Source organism: Mya arenaria, chromosome 6 (assembly GCF_026914265.1).
Source record: "Mya arenaria isolate MELC-2E11 chromosome 6, ASM2691426v1".
Lineage (NCBI taxonomy): Eukaryota > Metazoa > Mollusca > Bivalvia > Myida > Myidae > Mya > Mya arenaria.
The window spans coordinates 57,122,322-57,142,457 of NC_069127.1; the positions used below are offsets into that span (position 1 = coordinate 57,122,322).

Consider the following 20,136-nt stretch of genomic DNA (forward strand, 5'->3'; position numbering starts at 1 on the left):
ATGTCCTTGAAATTTGTCAGAAATGTTGTCTCGTTGATTTCTACCTCTAGTTCGAACATGAGTCATCTGGGGTCAAAAACTAGGTCACAGAGCCCAAATAAGGATGTCCGCCCGGTTAGCTCAATCGGTAGAGTGTGAATCCCGAGCGGACCAGGTCACTTTTGTTGTGATTGGTAATGAAATCCTTTCTACGATCATTTGCACTGTACCACTGCACCTGAGATGTACAGAAGTTGTCAGTTCCTTGTAGAGGTGAAGGCACCTAGTACTGGTTTATCGCCAGGTAGTCTGCCCAGGATAGGTGTGCGGTGGTTGAACTGTCAACTACTAATAAACTACTAACACCACACCTCTCGCAAGTCAAAAACGATGGCCAATATAACATCATTTGCCACGCAGAGATGACGCACATGGAGGGGCTATAAACCAATATTCCAATACACCAGTCCAATTAAGGCTACTCATTAAACTGAAACGTACGCATAGCATCATCACTCTGGTGAACGAGAATAAACTGTCGATGATGCGGTAACTTCTGAATAACTCATCACAGGCTACTCGATATGCTTAGGTAGCTTATTTCAATTAACCAAAACGCATACATAAATTTTATTTTGAGCAATGAAAAAACGTTTATTATAATTTATTCTTCACCCCTTTATCCCCATTCTGGTAGGCCTAAAGAGTCCCCCCCCCAAAAAAAGAAATAATAATAAATAGATAAATAAATAAATAAATAAATAAATAAATAAATAAATAAATAAATAAATAAATAAATAAATAAATAAATAAATAAATAAAAAATTAAAATAAATAAATAAATAAATAAATGAATAATGAATAAATATTAAATAAATAAATAAATAAATAAATAAATGAATGAATGAATGAATGAATGAATGAATGAATGAATGAATGAATGAATGAATGAATGAATGAATGAATGAATTAATAAATAAATAAATAAATAAATAAATAAATAAATAAATAAATAAATAAACACATAAATTATTTATTTATTTATTTATTTATTTATTTATTTATTTATTTATTTATTTATTTATTTATTTATTTATTTATTTATTTATATGTTTGTTTAATTAATTAATTAATTAATTAATTAATTAATAAATACATTTATAATTAAATAAATCGATAAATAAATAAATAAATAAATAAATAAATAAATAAATAAATAAATAAATAAATAAATAAATAAATAAATAAAAATAAAAAATAAATAAAATTGTTTCAACACTTCAGTTGCCAGCTAAATCACATGTCTGAATTATGTTAGAGATAATTAGTATGTTAAACTCCTAAATATGTAAAAAGAAATCCACAAATTACAAAAGTTAGCATAAGTATATTCCAGTTGTAAGAGACTGAAGACATTTCAAGAGATTTTGTCCAGATACGTTCGTAATTCAAAAACCATACCATGTTAAATATACATGGTCCTATTGTATTTAAATCAATATATAAAAAAGACTTTAAATAGACATGCTTCACTATTTCAGGCATTTTTAACTACCAGAAATTATTTCTTTTATATGAAGAAGAGAACAGAAATTACCTTTCAAAATGTTCCAAGCTTGGCTTGGAAATAGATCCAACATTTGTAGGGCGACAGAATATCATAGAGGAACTTCTTCAGATTTTACACCGCGAATATCAGTACAAAGGTATCTCTGGAATTAAAATGAAAACATAATATTCCTAAACTGATCCTTGCAGCACCAGGGTCAATTTAATAGTTGTTGTGGTATTGAGTTATGTTCTTGACTTAACGTATATTTTAAACTTGTCACCAAACACCCCTGCCAACAATTTAAACCAAATTAATTTCGTTTTGGAGGAAGGGGCGCAAGTTAAAATTGAACGCCCATAAGTTTTTCCTCCTCCGACGTCGAATTCTGTATCCCACCTGAATATATCAATTTGAAGTTGCATCCTCAAACTTAAATATAGACCACATACAGGTACTAAGCATTACGGTAAAACATACAAAAAATGACTCCTCAGGGGGAAATATTCAACGGGGTAAAAATTGCTTATTACGCCGGCTGCAATTGACTGTTATACGATTTCAACTGATATTTCAGGACTCGTTTAATGCGGATTATCTGGTATGGGGAAAACCAGTCTGGCCAGCCAGATTTGTTACAGGCTGATGCACAACAACAAATGCAACTGGCACATCACAGTTTGTCGCCAAAAGTACTATGAAATGACTGTTTCGGTATATAATGTGTTTGTTTCATCAACTGTAAGAAAAGTGTACAGGAGTGGGGTCTTTTTGTATGTTGGAAACTATCATTTCAATCATAGTGTTGTTGATGTTCTCTTTTTTCAGAGAAAAAGACAATTTAGGACAATTTATGAACGACCTTTTGGATGGTTTAAGCAAAGATCTGTTTTTTGAGTCAGAGATACACTTTGAAGAACTTACCGATCAAAATAAAAGAGACATGCTGATTGACATGATTGTGGAAATTAGCCGAAAAACCTCGAGTATGTAACAGCTTTACAATAACGATTTATTTTGTTATGGTAGATTTGAACTGAAACATATTGCGTGTGGTTTAAATCGTATCTATATTAAAAAAAAATTGCTGAATCACATTTTACATTGCAATACAAGTATCAGTGGTCTGTGAAGAATAAATATGGCTATATGTATGTATGAATGACCATTGCTTGCAAAGATTATTGTGTATATATACTTTTATTTGCGCACTCACATCCGGAGTTTATTTATGGGACAGAAAATACTAACAGCCAATTGGATTAAAGGGGCTGATGCACATCAGCCGGTATTTATTTTGAAAAGGGCACCCCAGTCCGAATAAATTGTATGATTACAAAATAATGTAAGTAATAGATAAATTCCCATAAAGTTGGACTTATGAGAAAGTATGTGTTAAATTATTTACATACAAAACAAATTAGACAGACAGAGAGGAGACGAGGGGGGGGGAGGTTGAAAAATCGACAGCGAATTTGCAGTGTGCTTGAGTTAACACACACACACACACACAAACACACACACACACACACACACACACACACACACAGAGAATATAATTCGATTTATATCTCCTTTGTCATATAAATTTTGTTTCCATCCGTCGTTTTGTTTCAGAACACTTGATTCTGCTTGACGACATGGATAATCAATTCCACAGGAATCCGTCGGATTTGCGTAAACTTTTATCGTCGATCTTCCACGAGATATCTAACTCCCAAAACGTAATGAATTTACTTTTCTAAATCATTTCGATTCCTTCGCGTTATATCATTACATCGCTTATAATCTATGGTATCAACAATTCAAAATTAAAAACCATCGATAATGTACTTGTAAAGTATAACCCTTTTCATGGAATATATTTATCGCACACTAATACCCATGTCTTGCAGGTTAAGTTTCTGATAACCGTAGGCACCACGATTTGTCCTGAGGAAGAATTGTTGAAATTTGGCGGCAAAGCACTGTTGAAAAACACCATGCTTGAGTTTGAAATACACGGTCTGGATCATGCTGACGCAAGAAAACTTCTTTCCGCCACATCACATAAGGTATGCTGAAGTTATTATAACAATATTCATTGTAAATGTTTTCAGTAAAGCTTTTATATAAAAGATCGTTAGGATATATTTCATCAGAAATATTTGGTTCTATATAAATGCCATATCAATGAAATCTATTTCACAAGAATCCCCTTATTTATATGAAGACATGCTTCTTTCACTGAATATATCTTTCTTTCTAGGAACTTGATGGTTCGTTTTGCGAGAAAATCTCGAAGGAATTCAATGGTAATCCGAAGGCATTAAAGGTCGCGGGGATTGCTCTGAGGGATTTTCCGGATTGTTCAATGAACGCCTACCCGTCGATACGAACACTCACCCTGAACTCCTTCTCTGGCCTCTTGCAAAATTGTTTTGACAAGCTTCAACCTGTGGAAATTCAATATTCCTTACTCAGGTTGTCGGTTTTCCGGACAAACTGGTTCGATGTTCATGTAGCCGTGCATGTATTAGAGGGCATTGCTAGTCCACTGCATGTTCAATTCGACACAAAACAAAAGACAAAAAAGTTTGAAGCTGAATGTGCTAAACAAAAATTGACATGTCTTGAAAATAGACATTTCATAGAAGCTGACAAACTGCAATCATTCACACGAAAGGGGAATGCTAAAGAAAACCAGTTGTACTCGCTTCATTCAATTGTCCTCAGATTTCTACATGACACGTGCGAGAAGACAAAAGCTATGCAAGATGAACTTGAAATTGCGAAAGAAAAATTCTTATGGTATTTTTGTAAGAAATTTGAACATTACGGAAAGGAAAATTACTCATCACCAGTGGCTGCAAGGATTGCACTTGAAATGAACAAACCTCACGTAGAATTGTTTTTTAAACTGTTAGGGGAAAGGGGCACACGCTTGGAAGACTTCTTGTCCAAAACAAAGAAAACAAAGGCATCAACATCTTCAAGATGCGAATATGTCATGAGCACAGCAGAGTTTGCATGTGTTCCCCATAAAAGAATGTATTTTGCGGAAAATCAATCACAAATTGTAAAAAACAAGAAACAACTGTTCGAATACATTTACTGGAAGTCAAAAGAAGCTGAATGCTTGTTAGCTTGTGACAGAACGGAGTTGGCGTTTGAAAAAATGTCCGGTGTATTTAATGACTTTCGAATTAAAGTAGACATTGCAACGCCAGGTAAGGTATTCCCTTCGTATACAACAGAAGGTTGGCAAACACATCTTACAGACGAATTATTCTCTCTTACAAGACTGTATAAGGTCTTCGGACAGGCGCTATTTCATATAGGCCGAAAAGAAAAGAATAAGCCAAGGTTTATCATAGCTCTGAAGAATCTTGAAATTGCTCAGGCAATATGTGACAACATTCAACATCTGGACATAATAAAAAAGCTTGACAGAGCTACAATTCAAAATTTAATCGGCTGCGTACATTTTGAACTAGGGGATGTAAATAAAGCTCTTACCTTTCATGAAAAAGCATTAGAAATTGTAGCACAAGATTTACAGTTTACAAAAGATAGATGTCATACTGCCATTGTGGAGTACCAATCTAATATCGCAGCTTGTGAACATCAACTTGGGTTGAACACGAAAAATGAAAAGGACCGAAGAACACATTTTGGAAAAGCTATGGAGATGTACAACAAATGCATTGATAACAACAAACGTATGGGCCGTGATAATTTACCACCACAAGTCGTTTTGCTTCGAAACAGAGCTGAAATCAACTATCTTGAGGCAGGTTTTTCAATTGTTACGTCATTACAGTATAAAAATTGGTATTGAGTTTGCATTGTTTTACTATTTGTACCAATGTTCTTCTGCACGAATTGTTTTTTTTATAATGAAAAGTGTCTCTTTGTCTCTTCATAGGCAGAATTTCTGCTCTATTTTAGTAATTGAATATGTTTATAATTGGCAGGTCGTTGAATTTTGGTTGTTGATCACGCATGTATGCCTTCATTTATGTTTTAGATGTCAAATTTTTAAACTATAAAGAGTAACCTTTAATTGTTTTGTTTTGGGGGTTTTGTAGAAGGAGTACGAAAAGGCAATAGCTGACGGTGAAAAGGTGAGGAGACGTTGCCTTAGCCGTTACGTGTCTCCCCATACTGAGTTGACAATGGCATATGAACGTCTGGCAAACTACAAATTCAAACTTGGAAAACGGCTTATAGAAGATGAAGGCGAACAAGGTGGGTGCAATACCGGTTATAGTGTTTTTGATTTAGTATAAGATAATACAGGGAAGATATATATTTGAAATTTGTTTTGATAACGTCCCATTTATGTATGTGGTTACCTTATACTAGTCATTTACCAAATTAACAGCATAACTAATTAGATATTTTAGCATAACACAAAAAAGGCAAAAAAATGTAAACCAACATAAACATTACGTTTTACCAGCCACTTTATATAACGTATCGATATGCATAAGCTTGTAGTGATGAAATCGCTGACGTCGCGCGACGGTTAACCGCGTTACGCTAAGTGAGCGAATGTTTTCGTATGATTGAATTATAGTAAGTTTGTATTTACAAGGGTTATATCATAGTATACAAAGCCACGTTCATAACTATACGGTTCGAACGCTGTACTGCATGTTGTGGTATTAAAATTGACGAGAGTACTTTACATTTTGCTTTATCTAACAATCGTGTATAACGAAGTTGATTTGGAGTAATCTGCGGGTCTCAAAGTGATACCTAAGGGTAAATTGCAAAAGGCTAAGCCATTGACTTACCGCGCAGCTGTGTATGAACACAAAGTGATTCTTCCCTACCCATCGGCGAAGAACCGCCTTATGGCCGTCATGCAGATGATGGCAAGTTTAAAAGTATACGAACAGCAGGCTGAAATCGAAAGAGCAAAGGTACACCAATTTCGTAATGAATTGATTATGAATTATAACATGTGTTGTTGGTCTAGATTCATCTGGACTAATTGTCAGCCCTATCCAGTTAGTGATCCGATTGAGAGCCACCATTTATCTCGATCCTGTTGTGTCTGATTAAGCTTTATTAATGCAAAAAAAACATGTTTTCAGTACAATATGTTAAATGCAGTGAAAAATGTATCAGACAAACATGTATGAAAGTTTATCATTTTACTTCTATCACATTGTATTTCTATTTAATAAGACACTAGTCCAATTATAATTCGAGTTATTTACGTCGTATTATTTCATCACGAGCATAATATACTTCATGCTCATAAATAACATTCTAAAATATAATGTTTTTAAGATACGGTAAGACCTGCTTTTAGCTGTGTTAAATTTATTTGTATTTCGTTTTGCTTCTTACACGCTTTAAACGACTTTCTCTTTTTTAGGGTGTCGATATCATGGTATTTCCAGAGGACGGTATTTATGGTTACGTCATCAAGGAGCGGCATGTGATAAGATGGTATCTCGAGCCGGTTCCAGACCCTAAGCTAGTCGACTGGATTCCTTGTGATGAACCAATGAGATTCCCACAGGACGAAGTCCAAGTCTACCTTAGCTGTCGTGCCAAACGCAACAACATGTATGTAGTTGCAAATATGGGAGATATTAAAAAATGCCATGCTAGAGTGGATCCGAATTGCAAACCAGATGGATTCTACCAGTTTAATTCGAACGTGGCGTACGATCGTCACAGAAAGTTTATAGCGAAGTATCACAAACAAAATCGTTTTTTTGAACCCCAATTTAATGCACCGAAAAAAAAGGATACATGTAATTTGACACTGAATTTGGAATATTTAGAATAATGATATGATATCCCGGGCGTGTCAGGAACCATGTTGTTACGGACATTGGGTTTCCCACAGCCTGGTCAATTACATTGCCGTATTGCTCTGCTATAGGTTACACGATGTCATTTTCTGTTGGACATCAACTTTCGGGTGGTAACATTCGATATCCTCACAACAACAACGATTTCATGGCAGCGGAATATTCACTCCGGCAGGTGCTCTTTAATATGTCCACGATCCGTATACACCCTTCGGTGGACATCTCTTGATTTCTGATGTTCCAATTAATAATTGAAAGGTTGATATGATTCCCTGCGATGTCGGTCCTGTAAAATTTGGACGTACGGAGAAGAAATTAATGAGTTTAAATCAACAATTTCAAAGGATTGGTATGACTTTGTGCTTGTCAAGTGGACATCAGGAGCTGAAACAATCTGCCATAAAGGTTTTTGTTGCACAGTTCATTACGAGAAGGAGAGTACCTACGACCTCTTTGCATTTGGTGTCTTTCATGGCTTGCATAAGGCTTACGGACATATGTATGAACAGTTATGCATTCTCACTAAATGTGGAACATATGCTTTTTAATCTTGTGGGCATTTTTCACTGCATTCATTAACTCGTTTCAAATCCTTTTGCATGACGGGAAATTTTACAACGCCGTTTATTCACCCACATATTATCGTTGCCGACAAGAAGCTTAAGCTTGGTCTACCAGCTATCGGAAGTTTCCACTGTGGTGTTGGAGGTCTGCAGGGCCAAGCTGTGGATCGTCTATAATTAGTGCAACGCCATTACCACAAGGATTGCCAAACGCGTTGTTCTGCACGCCTAATGTTTCAAATAAATAAACTGGATCTGAACATGTGTCCGTTGTTTCTTTCCTGAACATTCGATCGTTTTATATAATCATAAGAAAACTTGGTATCGACATATCATCTATTTTATTTATAAATGTTATGTCAATGACGTTGTTGCCTCCACCCCCAGTATCAAACATCATTGCTTACATTATCTCACACATGACGATATGTTGTGCATAAACATAGCGTGTGTTGTATGTGCACATAAAACGTATCTACTTGATGAAATTTCAACGTAACAATATGTGCACATTGAACGGAAAAATGAAGATGCCCATTAGCCAATTCATAAGCAGTGAACAGTTGAGCAGTTTGATTTTGCAGGAAAGTGTAATTAAACATCGGCATAATAAGAATTAAATTTGCAAAATATACAAATATTATTAATTAAAACATTTTCAGAAAAGGGCAAGGAATATCTTCACGGGTCCCTTGCAATGTACAACGCAGCGCTTAGTGAGATTTGCATAGGAGGAATTCCATCGATAGAGCAATCAGATGATGAAAGCATTTTTCGTGAATTGGCTGAGCTTATCAAACATGGATTACCACCGGTACGTTCAGGCCTAGACCAAGAGTACAAGGAAGCCATGAATGCAATGCAAGCGGGTGATGCATCGCGAATAGACGATCACAACGAGCCTGTCTTTCGCGACGTTGCACAGTGGTTGAGAGATCGACGTTTAGATCAGCCAACAATTAGAACCTACAGGCATACGAAAGGTATGCGACTTGAAAAGAAATTGCACAGTCATTTCAATAATTTTTATTTGTCTTATGAAGATTAATAACGTCATCATTCGTTTTCACGAAAATAAATATTCGTATCACGTAATAATTATAAGTATTTTAAAGTATTATACATTTTCAGGAAACCACATTAAAGTAATGCAGAAGTTGCGTCAGAAAGAGACCGAAATCAGAAAAACGAAACAAAAGTATGCGGTATGTAAAATGCACACAGTTCTGTACACAAAGCAAATTTTGTTTGACTCTCATTAATGTTTTAACTTTAAATGTCTAAAAAGTGTTTGTAGTCAACAGTATACATACTCTTCGTCAGTTTGTCCGCAATCATTATTGATTCAAGTCGGTGCTAGAGGACAGTATTGGACTTACCATTCCCGTCTATGAACAAGCGATATATAACCTAGACTGCTGTGTTTATACTTAGCTTTACCTTCATTTATTTTCACTTTCTAGAAGTTTGAACTTGGTAAATTCAACAAGTTGATGACTGAAAACCGGCGGTATGTACCGGATTATGATGCGCAAGAAAAGGTACGGCAAGCACTTCTGGCCGGGGCCTCATTTATACCAGACGCTGATCAAGACCTAGACAATTCAACCAGTGAATCTGAGGATGATTCAGAATCAGACTCCAATGACACTTCAAGGACTATCTCAACATCAGACGAAGGTGACGAGGTTGACATTCAATCGGAAATGACATTCTCACAACAAAGAACGGACAGTGGAATGGAAGAAGACATGTTCGTTGATGATAACATAAATGAAACACAGTCAGAGCAACTGGAAGAAAGTATGATTCATGATAACGAAAATGACCCGGAACGAAAAAAGCCCCGAAACGCGATTGGTGAGTCCGAGATCCTCAAATTAGACACACCTTGTTCGTCAACGTATGAAGAAACAAAGGTACTAGTGAGACAATTTGGTATTGATGAACACGTCCGAGGTACATTTCATACAGGTATAGATGAAAATGAGGATGACAATGTAGTGACAACGAGACATAACTCGCAATCAAAGCAAAGCAGATCGTCGCAAACGTCAGATACGTCTTCTGGGTGTTTTTCACTTAAGAGAAAGGGTTCTTCAACTGAGAGCCGTCGTCAATCCCGGATAACTGGTTCAAGTTGTGGGTCTCAAGCTAGTAGCTTCGATGATCCGGATGTTGATGAGAAGGAACATAATAGTTTATTGTTACATTCGCAAAGAAAAATGGCGTGTATTTCGGAAGGGCCGCAAGAAAGATTAGCTTTTCATGTTTGTGACGTGGAGGTGACAAACATAGGTAAAATATACTTTAGGCCACAACAAATTGATCATTTGTTCTACGGATTTTGCCCAAAAAAGTAGGAGCGAGCGAGCGAAAAAAAAAATACATTTTTTTTAAATTTCAGGCAATTCAGAGCGAGCGCAAGGCGAAAAATTAAAAAAAAATATAAAAAGTTTATTTCTTACCAAATATATTATGCAATATGTCAAGAAATGCTTTTAATTGCAAACATTGGTTCGTAGTTTAAATATAAATTAAAATGTTTTGATTGTATCACATGAAAATCTGTCTCAATATATAAAAAATGGCAATAAGATCCAGTGCTTTACTATTAACTTCAATTTAAGCATGGATATATTGTAAAGACAACATTCCTCATAGTAACGTGCAATTATTCGAAGACCAATAACTTAATACTATCACAAAAGAATTTTTTTTAGACAAGTAAGAGTAATTCATCATTTGAGCATTTCCAAATATTTGGTCAGGTCTATATTTGAACCTCTTGAAGCAAATGATAAGGTTGTAGTGACTTTGACATTGAGAATTAAAAACTGAGAAATGCATTTTAAAACTTAAAAAATAACTCACGGAAACATGTTCATTTGTTGTAAGTCGAGTGTCCGTGTATTTTAATATAAGTTTCGCACTCAAAATCTGATTAAGTTATTATTTAACACTAAATTTTGAGTACAAAACAATGAATTACTTAAAACACACATAAATAATTATTGCCTTCGACGCTGTGAAACTGTTGTTGTTTACTGAAGACTATAATCCATTGACTATGACACTGATTTTCAATTAAAAATGTGTATTTTACATTTACGAAAACTGAAAGTATCCTGCAAGGTGCAAATTAATACCGGAAATAAATAACAACGGTGCGTCCTGCAAAATATTCCCGACAAAAAATACTGTCAACAAATATCGGCTGTTTTGCGGTTACCCGGACCTGATTTTCTCCTGACACGAGGAAAGTTTGCTCGCGGGGAATGAAAGCATGGAAATACCTTCAAAAAGGGCGAAGTCGAAAATAGAGGAAATTCAGAAGTAAAAAAAATAATAATATGCGCGGCCAAATAGTATGTGCGGGCGCAAAAAAAAGTTTTATAAATTTTTTTTCGTTTTTCGAATTTTAAGTGCGGCAAATCCGACGAACAAATAATCAATTTGTTGTGGCCTTACGACTATTGTTTTTGTTTTTTTTTATATTTCAAATTATCATATTTATTTTGAACATGCGTCAGTAAAATTTGCCCATCATTCTTGTCAATGGAAAATAATAAAATTAAACAAGATCAACGAAATGCACTTCCCTCCAAAACAACTTTAAATCAGCTTACAATAATGCCTGATATCATTATTACCGGTATTATATTTTAGGAGATGGAGTTAACGAACCTCAGCCAAAGGTTTCTAAGACGGAAAATGGCAAAGATGTGGGAAACACAAAGCATGCGGAAGGGTGATTTCTCCGTTTCAACGTCAGTGGTCACGTGACTTTCGACGTGTAATTTGTAGAATTGAATACAACAATGGCTGTATAAATATGTAGAATGTGGATTGAATTCGGTTAAATCCTGCCACATGTTTTTGTTTTGTTTTGTTTTTGTTTTGTTTTGTTTTTTGGGGGGGGAATATAAGCAGTACTTATTGACTGTTTTACATCCGAGATCAGTGAAATTGTATTTATTAAGGTATTACTAAATATGTTCTCTGCATTAATTCCTCAAATCATTATTTGACCCCAAAGCAAAAGTGCGTTTTCTTGTACATGTTGTTGCATATAACCATCCTCAAAATATAAGCTTAATCATACGACAGTTTTCGGAAATTATTAGTCGTTGTACAAGACTAAAACTTAAGATCCATACGTAAGTGTATTCATTAAATGTTATTTTTCATCTTTATCCATAACTGTCAAATTTGAACTGAAATAAAAAGCATGCCTGCGGGCACTGTAACAGAATAAAAAATGTTTTGATTTACTGATGGTAAGTAAACTTATAAATATAATTAAATTACTTTAAACCATGTCGATTAGCTCCTGGTATATTCATATCACAATTCGCCTTGTATCTGCATCATGAAAGCCTCAAAGATTTTCTGGATGCTTTTGAATAAATGAAACAGAAGATGTGCCCGTGATTGTTGGTGTACGGTAGATATCAATTAATCAATTCATTTTTTGTGATGGAAATTCTAAATTATTATCTAAACAATGCACTAAGAAACAAAAGAAGTAGAGTCGTGTTTGCGGAAAATAGAACACCAAATAGTTAAAGAAGTGGAAGAACACACCAGAAACTCACAATACAACGCTTACGAAAACACACAAAAGAAACAAAACAAGGAAACACAAATAAACACTTAAAATAGAAAACAAAACTCATCATATGACAACACAAAGGACAGTACAAAAACACAAAACACAAAGGAAACACACAAACAAACACTTAATACAGCAAATAAAACTTAACACATAACAACGAATAGGACACCACAAAAAACAAAAAAGAAAGGAAACACACAAACACACACCTAATACTGCAATTAAAACTCAACACATGACAACACGTAGGACACCACACAACTCAAACAAAAACAAGGAAACTCACAAACAAACACTTTGACAGCAAACGATACTCAAAACATGACAACACATAGGACAATTCACGAAAGGAAACACACAAACACTTTAACAGTATACAATACTAAACACATGCCAACACTTACGACACCTCTAATTAAAAAACAAGGATAGAACAGCATACAATTCTATACACAGAAAACACAAAAAAAAACATTACACAATACAAAATAACCTAAAAGACAACATACAATGCAACATACAATACAACATAAAACACAACACACAAGAAAGCAAACATCACACGTAAGACATCCAGTAGGCGACACACTAGCCAACATCCAAATGCAGTAAAACATACAATAAACATCAACACATAATACAACAAACAACATAACATCCAAATACATAATACAAACCGATACAACAACACACAACAACATCAAAATATAATTAAGCACACAACACAACATCCAAATATAATATAACAAACAACACATCATTCATATAACACAATACACAACACAAGATCCAAATATAATGCACATCTACAGTACAACACACACAGTTAAATGGGAATGCATAACATCATGCACACATAAATGTCGGGGTAGAAACGGCATATGCAATCCGTCACAAAGGTTTTAAGTCAGTGTTCTTGTTGTTAGTTGTTTATTTCTTAAAGGGGCTAGACATCGGATTGCCAAATATTTGGCAAATACAGTATTTCCTCAAACAAAACTAGATTTGTCAATTCAAGCTAATAGGAGGCCGACACTGCATCACTTTTATGGTTTAAATAATAAACATTATAATCATGTTGCTGTCTCATGTGTGATTCATCTGGTGTCAAAGCCCTTTAATAGAACACTCGAACTCCACTTATATCAAGTAAACATGTTTATATGACGTCGTCTGCAAAAATATGTCAGAGGAGGTATTTATTTCAAAGATGAAAACAATACAAATATAACCGAGTATTATAGGCTACAAATATGTGCAAAAATAATTTAGTGATTTTAAGATGGCTCCCATATAAGATGCTTTAATATTCCAACAAGGAGGAAGAAATGTCGAAACAATGGTTCTTATTCCAATCCGCAGCAATAATGATAGCGTGTTAAGGTCTTAATCAGTTAATGGCCTGTATTCGTCTACGAATATCATTCAAGGATATCCAACAGGTAATAATTATACCTCGGCACGGTCTGGGGTGTCAACGGCTGTGTATGTTCCAGCATTTGTTTTATTTATTTACGGCGCAGGAAAGCATACATGTGTCCATTGAAGGCCCCGAGCTGTTTATTACCATCTGGTACAACAACCACATACCCATGATTACGTAGGCTCTGTAGGCCCGGATGTACACATCATGTTCAGAAAATCATAATTTATAAGCCATTTATAAAGAGGTTTATATTTGCGAGACATTTTATTATTATAATTTTCCTCATTGTTATTTTGCATTGGGGTTTAATTATCTCAACTTTATTGTGTACATTTAAACTACGTGTGAAACAAATGTTCCTTTGTCTTGTACTTATTGTTGCATTATTCTAGTCGTATTGTATACCATGAGTAAACGACTGTGCTAATGAAACATTCTGGCTATTTGTGTGTGGCCACTATACCATGAATGATATACTGTTGTTGTTTTTTTACTTTTTGTGAAATGTTCTAGCTGTATTTAATGTCATTTGTACACAATTGTGCATTTTACAATTTTGAACATTTTTTACAAAGTGTGTTTGGCCACTTTCACATGCCTCATATCTTTTGTTTTTTTATTCTCTCATTATTCCTTGTTTGCATTTTTACATTGTATGCCATTCTTTTAGCGCTTGTTCATGCAACATGTAACTGTCAATTGACGCAGTTTGGCCATTGGCGTGCGGCCACCTTACCGTGCATAATATTATTTGATTTGTCTCTCCTTAAGTTTCTGTAATTATACTTTAGCCAACCTTCAGCAATACTACTTTTGATTCACTGTCATCACCATTTTGAGATCATTGGGGTGTATTCTCTTACATCATGCCTTCTGGCCATTGTGGTGTGGCCACCCTTACTTGCATCAATTTCGTTGACTCAACTTGTCTTGTACCTTTTGTACATCATTTTGTAAATCATCAACCTTTTTGCACATGCACGTCATTTCCTTGGTGGGCTTTTCCCGTCCAACTTTGTGATCTCTTTTTAATGCAAAAGTTGGTGGGGATAGTCAAAAACTAAAACGTTTAAAAAGTTCATGTTTCATTAAGTTTTGAGGAACGATCTTTTTTGGGAGTGAAACATATATTTTTGTTGACATGTTTTGGGGAAGTAATGAGTTAAACAAATTTTACCAAAAAGGTTTTTATCACATTTTAGATCAAAAAGCATTCACGTTATTTCAGAAATGTCTGTCGGCATTACTACTTTGTTTTTATGTCAAATGCCACAGACTTTATATTCAAAAATGTCTTGATAGTTCTTGGTGATATCATTTCATATAAGTTAGTTATTAAGAAAAATAATGAAAAATAGTGGATGAAATTTATTTCCGGTTTACAAAAATGCATATATATTTTCTTTAAATAGCTGCATTCAACACAAATACGTTGTTTATTTGGCAGTTCCGATAAATTGGAATCATAAATATATTCTTTTTGTATTAAGACATTTCCGGGAAAACGTAAATGCATTTTTATTGGAAAACTGATAAAATATTATTTCGTAAAATTTGCTCAACTCCTTATTACAGCTTTTCATTCTTCAACTGATATATGAATCATTATTCAATATCGAACCACAAAACTAAATAGAAGTTGAAGTTTTTAATCATTTTAAATTTTGGTCCTTCAATTGACTTTTGCATCAGTGCCGACTAAATAACCTACAAACTTTTATCTAATTTATAACTTATAAATCAATCCGTCTGCCATAACCTATAACTGCCAGACATTTTCAACCATTTCGGAGTTACTCTTCTTTTTCCCTCTTGTCACAGATTAACTGCGGAAACTTGGCTGTGCAAAAAATAAAATCATACTTTATAAGCCATTTATAAAGTGGTTTATATTTGCGAGACAATTTATTATTTAATTTTCCTCTTTGTATTTTCGCCTTGGAGGTTGTAGCTATTGCAACTAAATTTTGTTTAGTTTGACCACACATTGTCAAGTGTAACACAACATCTGTATAAAAATTATCTTATTTTGTTCAAATTTAAGGGATAAATTCTATTTAAGTTCCAACTTCAGCTTCCTTTTTTTCTTTTAATGCAAAATATTTATGTCATTATTGTCCATTGGTATATCTCGGTGAAGTGTTGTAGAGAGTAATTGTCATGTCTTTATTTGTATGTTATGTGTATCCATTGTTCGTCATTCCATTTTATTACTGAATTTTATTTGTTAACTCTGTATGTCTGTAATAGGCTATGAGTATTTAAATAAAAGTCCATAGTTCAAAGTCAGAAATTAGCCTTTTTTGGATGCACAACAGCGAAACTGTTCAGAGGAGTTTGAATTTATCTTAACAACCGAGAACCACCCCTCCATTCTCCATATTTTCAGCTTGTTCGCTTACTTGTTGTATACCTTTTTATGGGGGGGGGGCTATTGCCATCCACCTTTGTGATCGCTTTTTGACCTTCAGACTTTTAATCTAATTTAAAACTTAACGCGTTAAATGTGAAAACATGGATTTTCGCTAAATGTAGATACTCATTTTTCAGAAATGCTATGTTTCAACTGAATGCTCAATTGATTGTGTAGCCCAAATCTGTTTAAACGCTATATTGGCCATCTGGATTAAGTGTAGTCACTAATTTTTTTTAATCCTTAGATTTATCACGGATGTTCACTTCATGATGTCGCTCAGGTCCATATAAACACCTAATGTGCACCTGTATGTTGACTCAACTTAGTCACTCAGTTCTTTGAAAGCATTTGTTGATTTTACTTAGTGTCGTTTTCAGGTCAACCACTACCAATGCCTCAATCCTTTCCGTCAAACGTAACTGTTGCCAATTTAGGTCGGACTATCAAATATTATTGATTTACATCGTAAAGGTTGTCACTAATGCAATATTGATTATATAGTCGTTATTAAATTAAATATCAATTATGTTATTGTTTGAACTTGAAAGTAAATAATTTTATTTATCAAACCGAAAAAGTATGTATTTTTCCCGAAGACGAGTTCTCTCATTTTTTTCTTGTCATATTGTTGTTTTTACGACGAATACTTGTGACTAAAGTATGTAACTTCAAAAGTTTCAGATACTATAAAATTTCATTAAAAGCATCCTTCTTACTTCATTTTAACCAACAGCAAAGTAAGTTCGAATTATGCTGCGGCAAAACAACGGCACATAAACAATGCTACCCCCTGAACATGTACATGAACTGCAATGCATTCGTAACTCAGATAAGAAGTACGGCAAACTAGCATTGTCCACACAGTACAATGATGATTTATATCAAATAATAATTACCGATCACCGACGATAGTATTTTAAGTCTAGTTCAACTACGGGCATAATTTGTATATATATTTTTATTACTAAGCAGCTATATAAGCAAAAATCAGCATAAACAAATCTGAGTTATCTAAAATAATAGTTTAATAAAGAAATGTACACGTAAATATAACTTAATACAGTATTGATCTGCCAAATGCAGAGTAACATCCGCAAAACACGAACTATCCATGACGTAAAGATTTCTTGCAAGTGTCGTTTGCAAATGTTTTCGTTTTTTATTAATATATATTTTATTATCTTTATAATATTTATCTATATTAATGTAAATTGAAATACTATCTATCTGAGCCACAGTTACATTGGTAATAATTCAGAATGTTTTAGTCACATTGCGTAGCACTTTTCTGTCTTGGACATGCATTTATCTGCCCTTTTGACGTAATTTCACTATTCTTGAGTAGAATTGTAAGGCAGAAATGTCCGTTTTTATGTGGTAGACTGGCGGAAATTAAATGTGCTGGAGAGTATCTCGTATTTCTCGTGCACCAGCCGGAAAAATTTCCTCGTGCAAAGGAAACTAATGGCGATGAAAAGGCCCTGTAGTGTGTTGAATATTATAAACAAGTACCACATAAACTGCAAGTTTGCAACATTTGCAACAAAGGCAAACACCCACGTGAGACCCATGACTAGAGAGAGCTTGATGTTGATCAGCAACGAGCACGTATTCTTCTTTCTCCTAGCAACGGCTCCTTGTTTCCTTGCTCTGGCAATATATACGGCGGTAAAGATGAAAGAAGTTATGTCAAAGACCTTGAAAAGAGCAAGAGGACCAAGAAAAAAAATGATTAGACTATTGCGCGAGCTAATCCAGCATATGTTTCGCCCATAGAATGGTTTTTGGCTTGTATCTATACTGTCAAGTTGCCCAAACTCTAAGAACAATGCCACACCAACAATTAACAACGGAGTAACCCAGCCATAGATACTGTAAAAGAGCAACCTTTTCCTCGCACTTCCGCTTGAGCTGTAAGCTGTAAACTTACTTGAGAAAGTTTTCCACAAATCGAATGCGATAACATTCATCCAGCAAAAGGCTGCCAAAAAAAAATAATGGTCGACGATAGCCAGTATTTTGCAGGCTAAAGGATGAGAAGACACTTCAGAAGAAATCAAGAAAAACAATTGCGCAAGCAAAAGAGATACCACCAAACACAGAAGGATCTTTCCTGGAGTATTCAGAAGCTGCGAAAAAGTGACATAAACGAAGACTGTCAAAAGGAGAGAAATAATTGAAATTACGAGTCCGATTTTTGACAAGTACTCTTCTGTCTCATCAAAGTTGAACTTAACATGGACCGAATCACACTGAACACAGGTATTGTTTACACTGTGGCAGACGAAAACATCTGAACCATTCTGGTGGAATTGAGAACTGTTGTAGGTTTCCTGTGTCGATAAAATAAACACATTGGAATTGTTTATAAACATGTATTCAGCTGGATCTAGTTTCGCCCAGGTACAGTTATTACTGTAGGAATATTGTTGCATGTGGTCTACCTCGCGAGAATTTTGGTTTAAAGTATTGGGGATGCAGCGACCTTCTTGTGCAAACGTAGTTAGTGGGCAAAATACCTCCCGACATCTGTCGTGCACTATATCATATATTTCATCATTACTACATTTCCTGGACTTGATGATTTCTCCATCCTTGTACGCTGTACTGAGATTAAGGTCCACAAGAAGCCTTAGACTTGTCTTTCGTTCCCTGTTCCCCTTCTTAAAAAGCGTCCTTCTTTCACAAAAGAACTTGCTCATATCCACCCCATTGCACTTTGCACAATGCTCGTTTCTGTACATGGTTCCATATTTATCAAAAACAATGTAATAATGACCTTGTTCACAAAAGCCAATAAGCTCCTCGACTGAATTATTTGCACAGGTTGAAATCGGTGGAACCAGCCAACAATTTCTTATCGAGGAGTTGACCATCGGTGCTGTAAACGAGAGCAGACAATCATTACTAAAAGGAATAATAAGGACATTGGTCGTATTATCATAACATTCATATTGAGGCGACCAAAATAAAAAATCATATTCAAAGTTGCAGTAAGCACAGTACATATTTTTGTACATAATTTGTAAAAATGAGCCGTCTGAAACAGGCGTTTTCTTTAAAAGGTCCTCCTCAAAATGAGAGTCTCTTTCGCAAAGAGATTTTGTTTGTGCTTCAGTCCAGTTTGGTTAACACTTGGAAACTAATAAAACATCGTTAGAGTGTTTATCATCGACAACAAGTCCGTTTACCCTCTCGCATGAGAACTGGTCCGCGTTTACTCCAAGAGTTGTTCTTTCAAATGACTGCTCGGTTACAAAATCATCGCAACAGTCGTTCATAATGACCCATAGCTCATCACAATGACAGTTAATGTCCGAATATGTTAGGTCACTTCCACACGTCCACCTTCCCGCGCACGTGTCGGAATCGTTTTTACCGTGACTGAAGATATGAAAGTCGTCCGCTACAGACGACGGAAAAAGCACGAGAAAAGCTACCAACATCAAGTCGTCGGAACTCATTGCGATTTTAGAGAGTGACTGGAAAAGAAAACACAGAAAATGTTGTTGTTTTTCTTTATGAAATGATGTCTGATTGCGACTTTGTACGCTGAAAAGGACTGAAAACAAATTTAAACTTCGTGTACATTTTTGGTTAAAGACGACAAAGAGCAGACAGAGAAAGCTCGTATCGAAAGATCCTACAAATAATTGCAATAGTTACAACGTTCAATTCATGCTTAAGTTTATATTTTACAGAATAAAACTGTTTAATATCACTCTTCCTTGTAACTGATTGCCTATGTCATTGTCAAAAGTACAGCACA

At 34.8% G+C, this 20,136-nt stretch overlaps 2 protein-coding genes across 2 annotated transcripts; one reads left to right on the top strand and one right to left on the bottom strand.

The window, feature by feature from the left end:
• Window positions 1-1,918: 1,918 nt before the first annotated feature.
• On the top strand, window positions 1,919-11,771 carry LOC128239217 (uncharacterized). The gene is made up of 10 exons (XM_052955763.1): window positions 1,919-2,220; window positions 2,357-2,514; window positions 3,146-3,252; window positions 3,424-3,582; window positions 3,777-5,300; window positions 5,599-5,758; window positions 8,570-8,890; window positions 9,039-9,112; window positions 9,371-10,205; window positions 11,577-11,771. Exons 1-10 carry the CDS (start codon window positions 2,132-2,134, stop codon window positions 11,660-11,662), a joined length of 3,513 nt encoding a protein of 1,170 aa, XP_052811723.1. The 5' UTR covers window positions 1,919-2,131; the 3' UTR covers window positions 11,663-11,771.
• Window positions 11,772-17,737: 5,966 nt separating this feature from the next.
• On the bottom strand, window positions 17,738-19,740 carry LOC128237928 (G-protein coupled receptor Mth2-like). The gene is made up of 2 exons (XM_052953503.1): window positions 19,559-19,740; window positions 17,738-19,248 (listed from the first exon to the last, which is right to left on the bottom strand). Exons 1-2 carry the CDS (start codon window positions 19,566-19,568, stop codon window positions 17,738-17,740), a joined length of 1,521 nt encoding a protein of 506 aa, XP_052809463.1. The 5' UTR covers window positions 19,569-19,740.
• Between the last annotated feature and the right edge of the window lie 396 nt (window positions 19,741-20,136).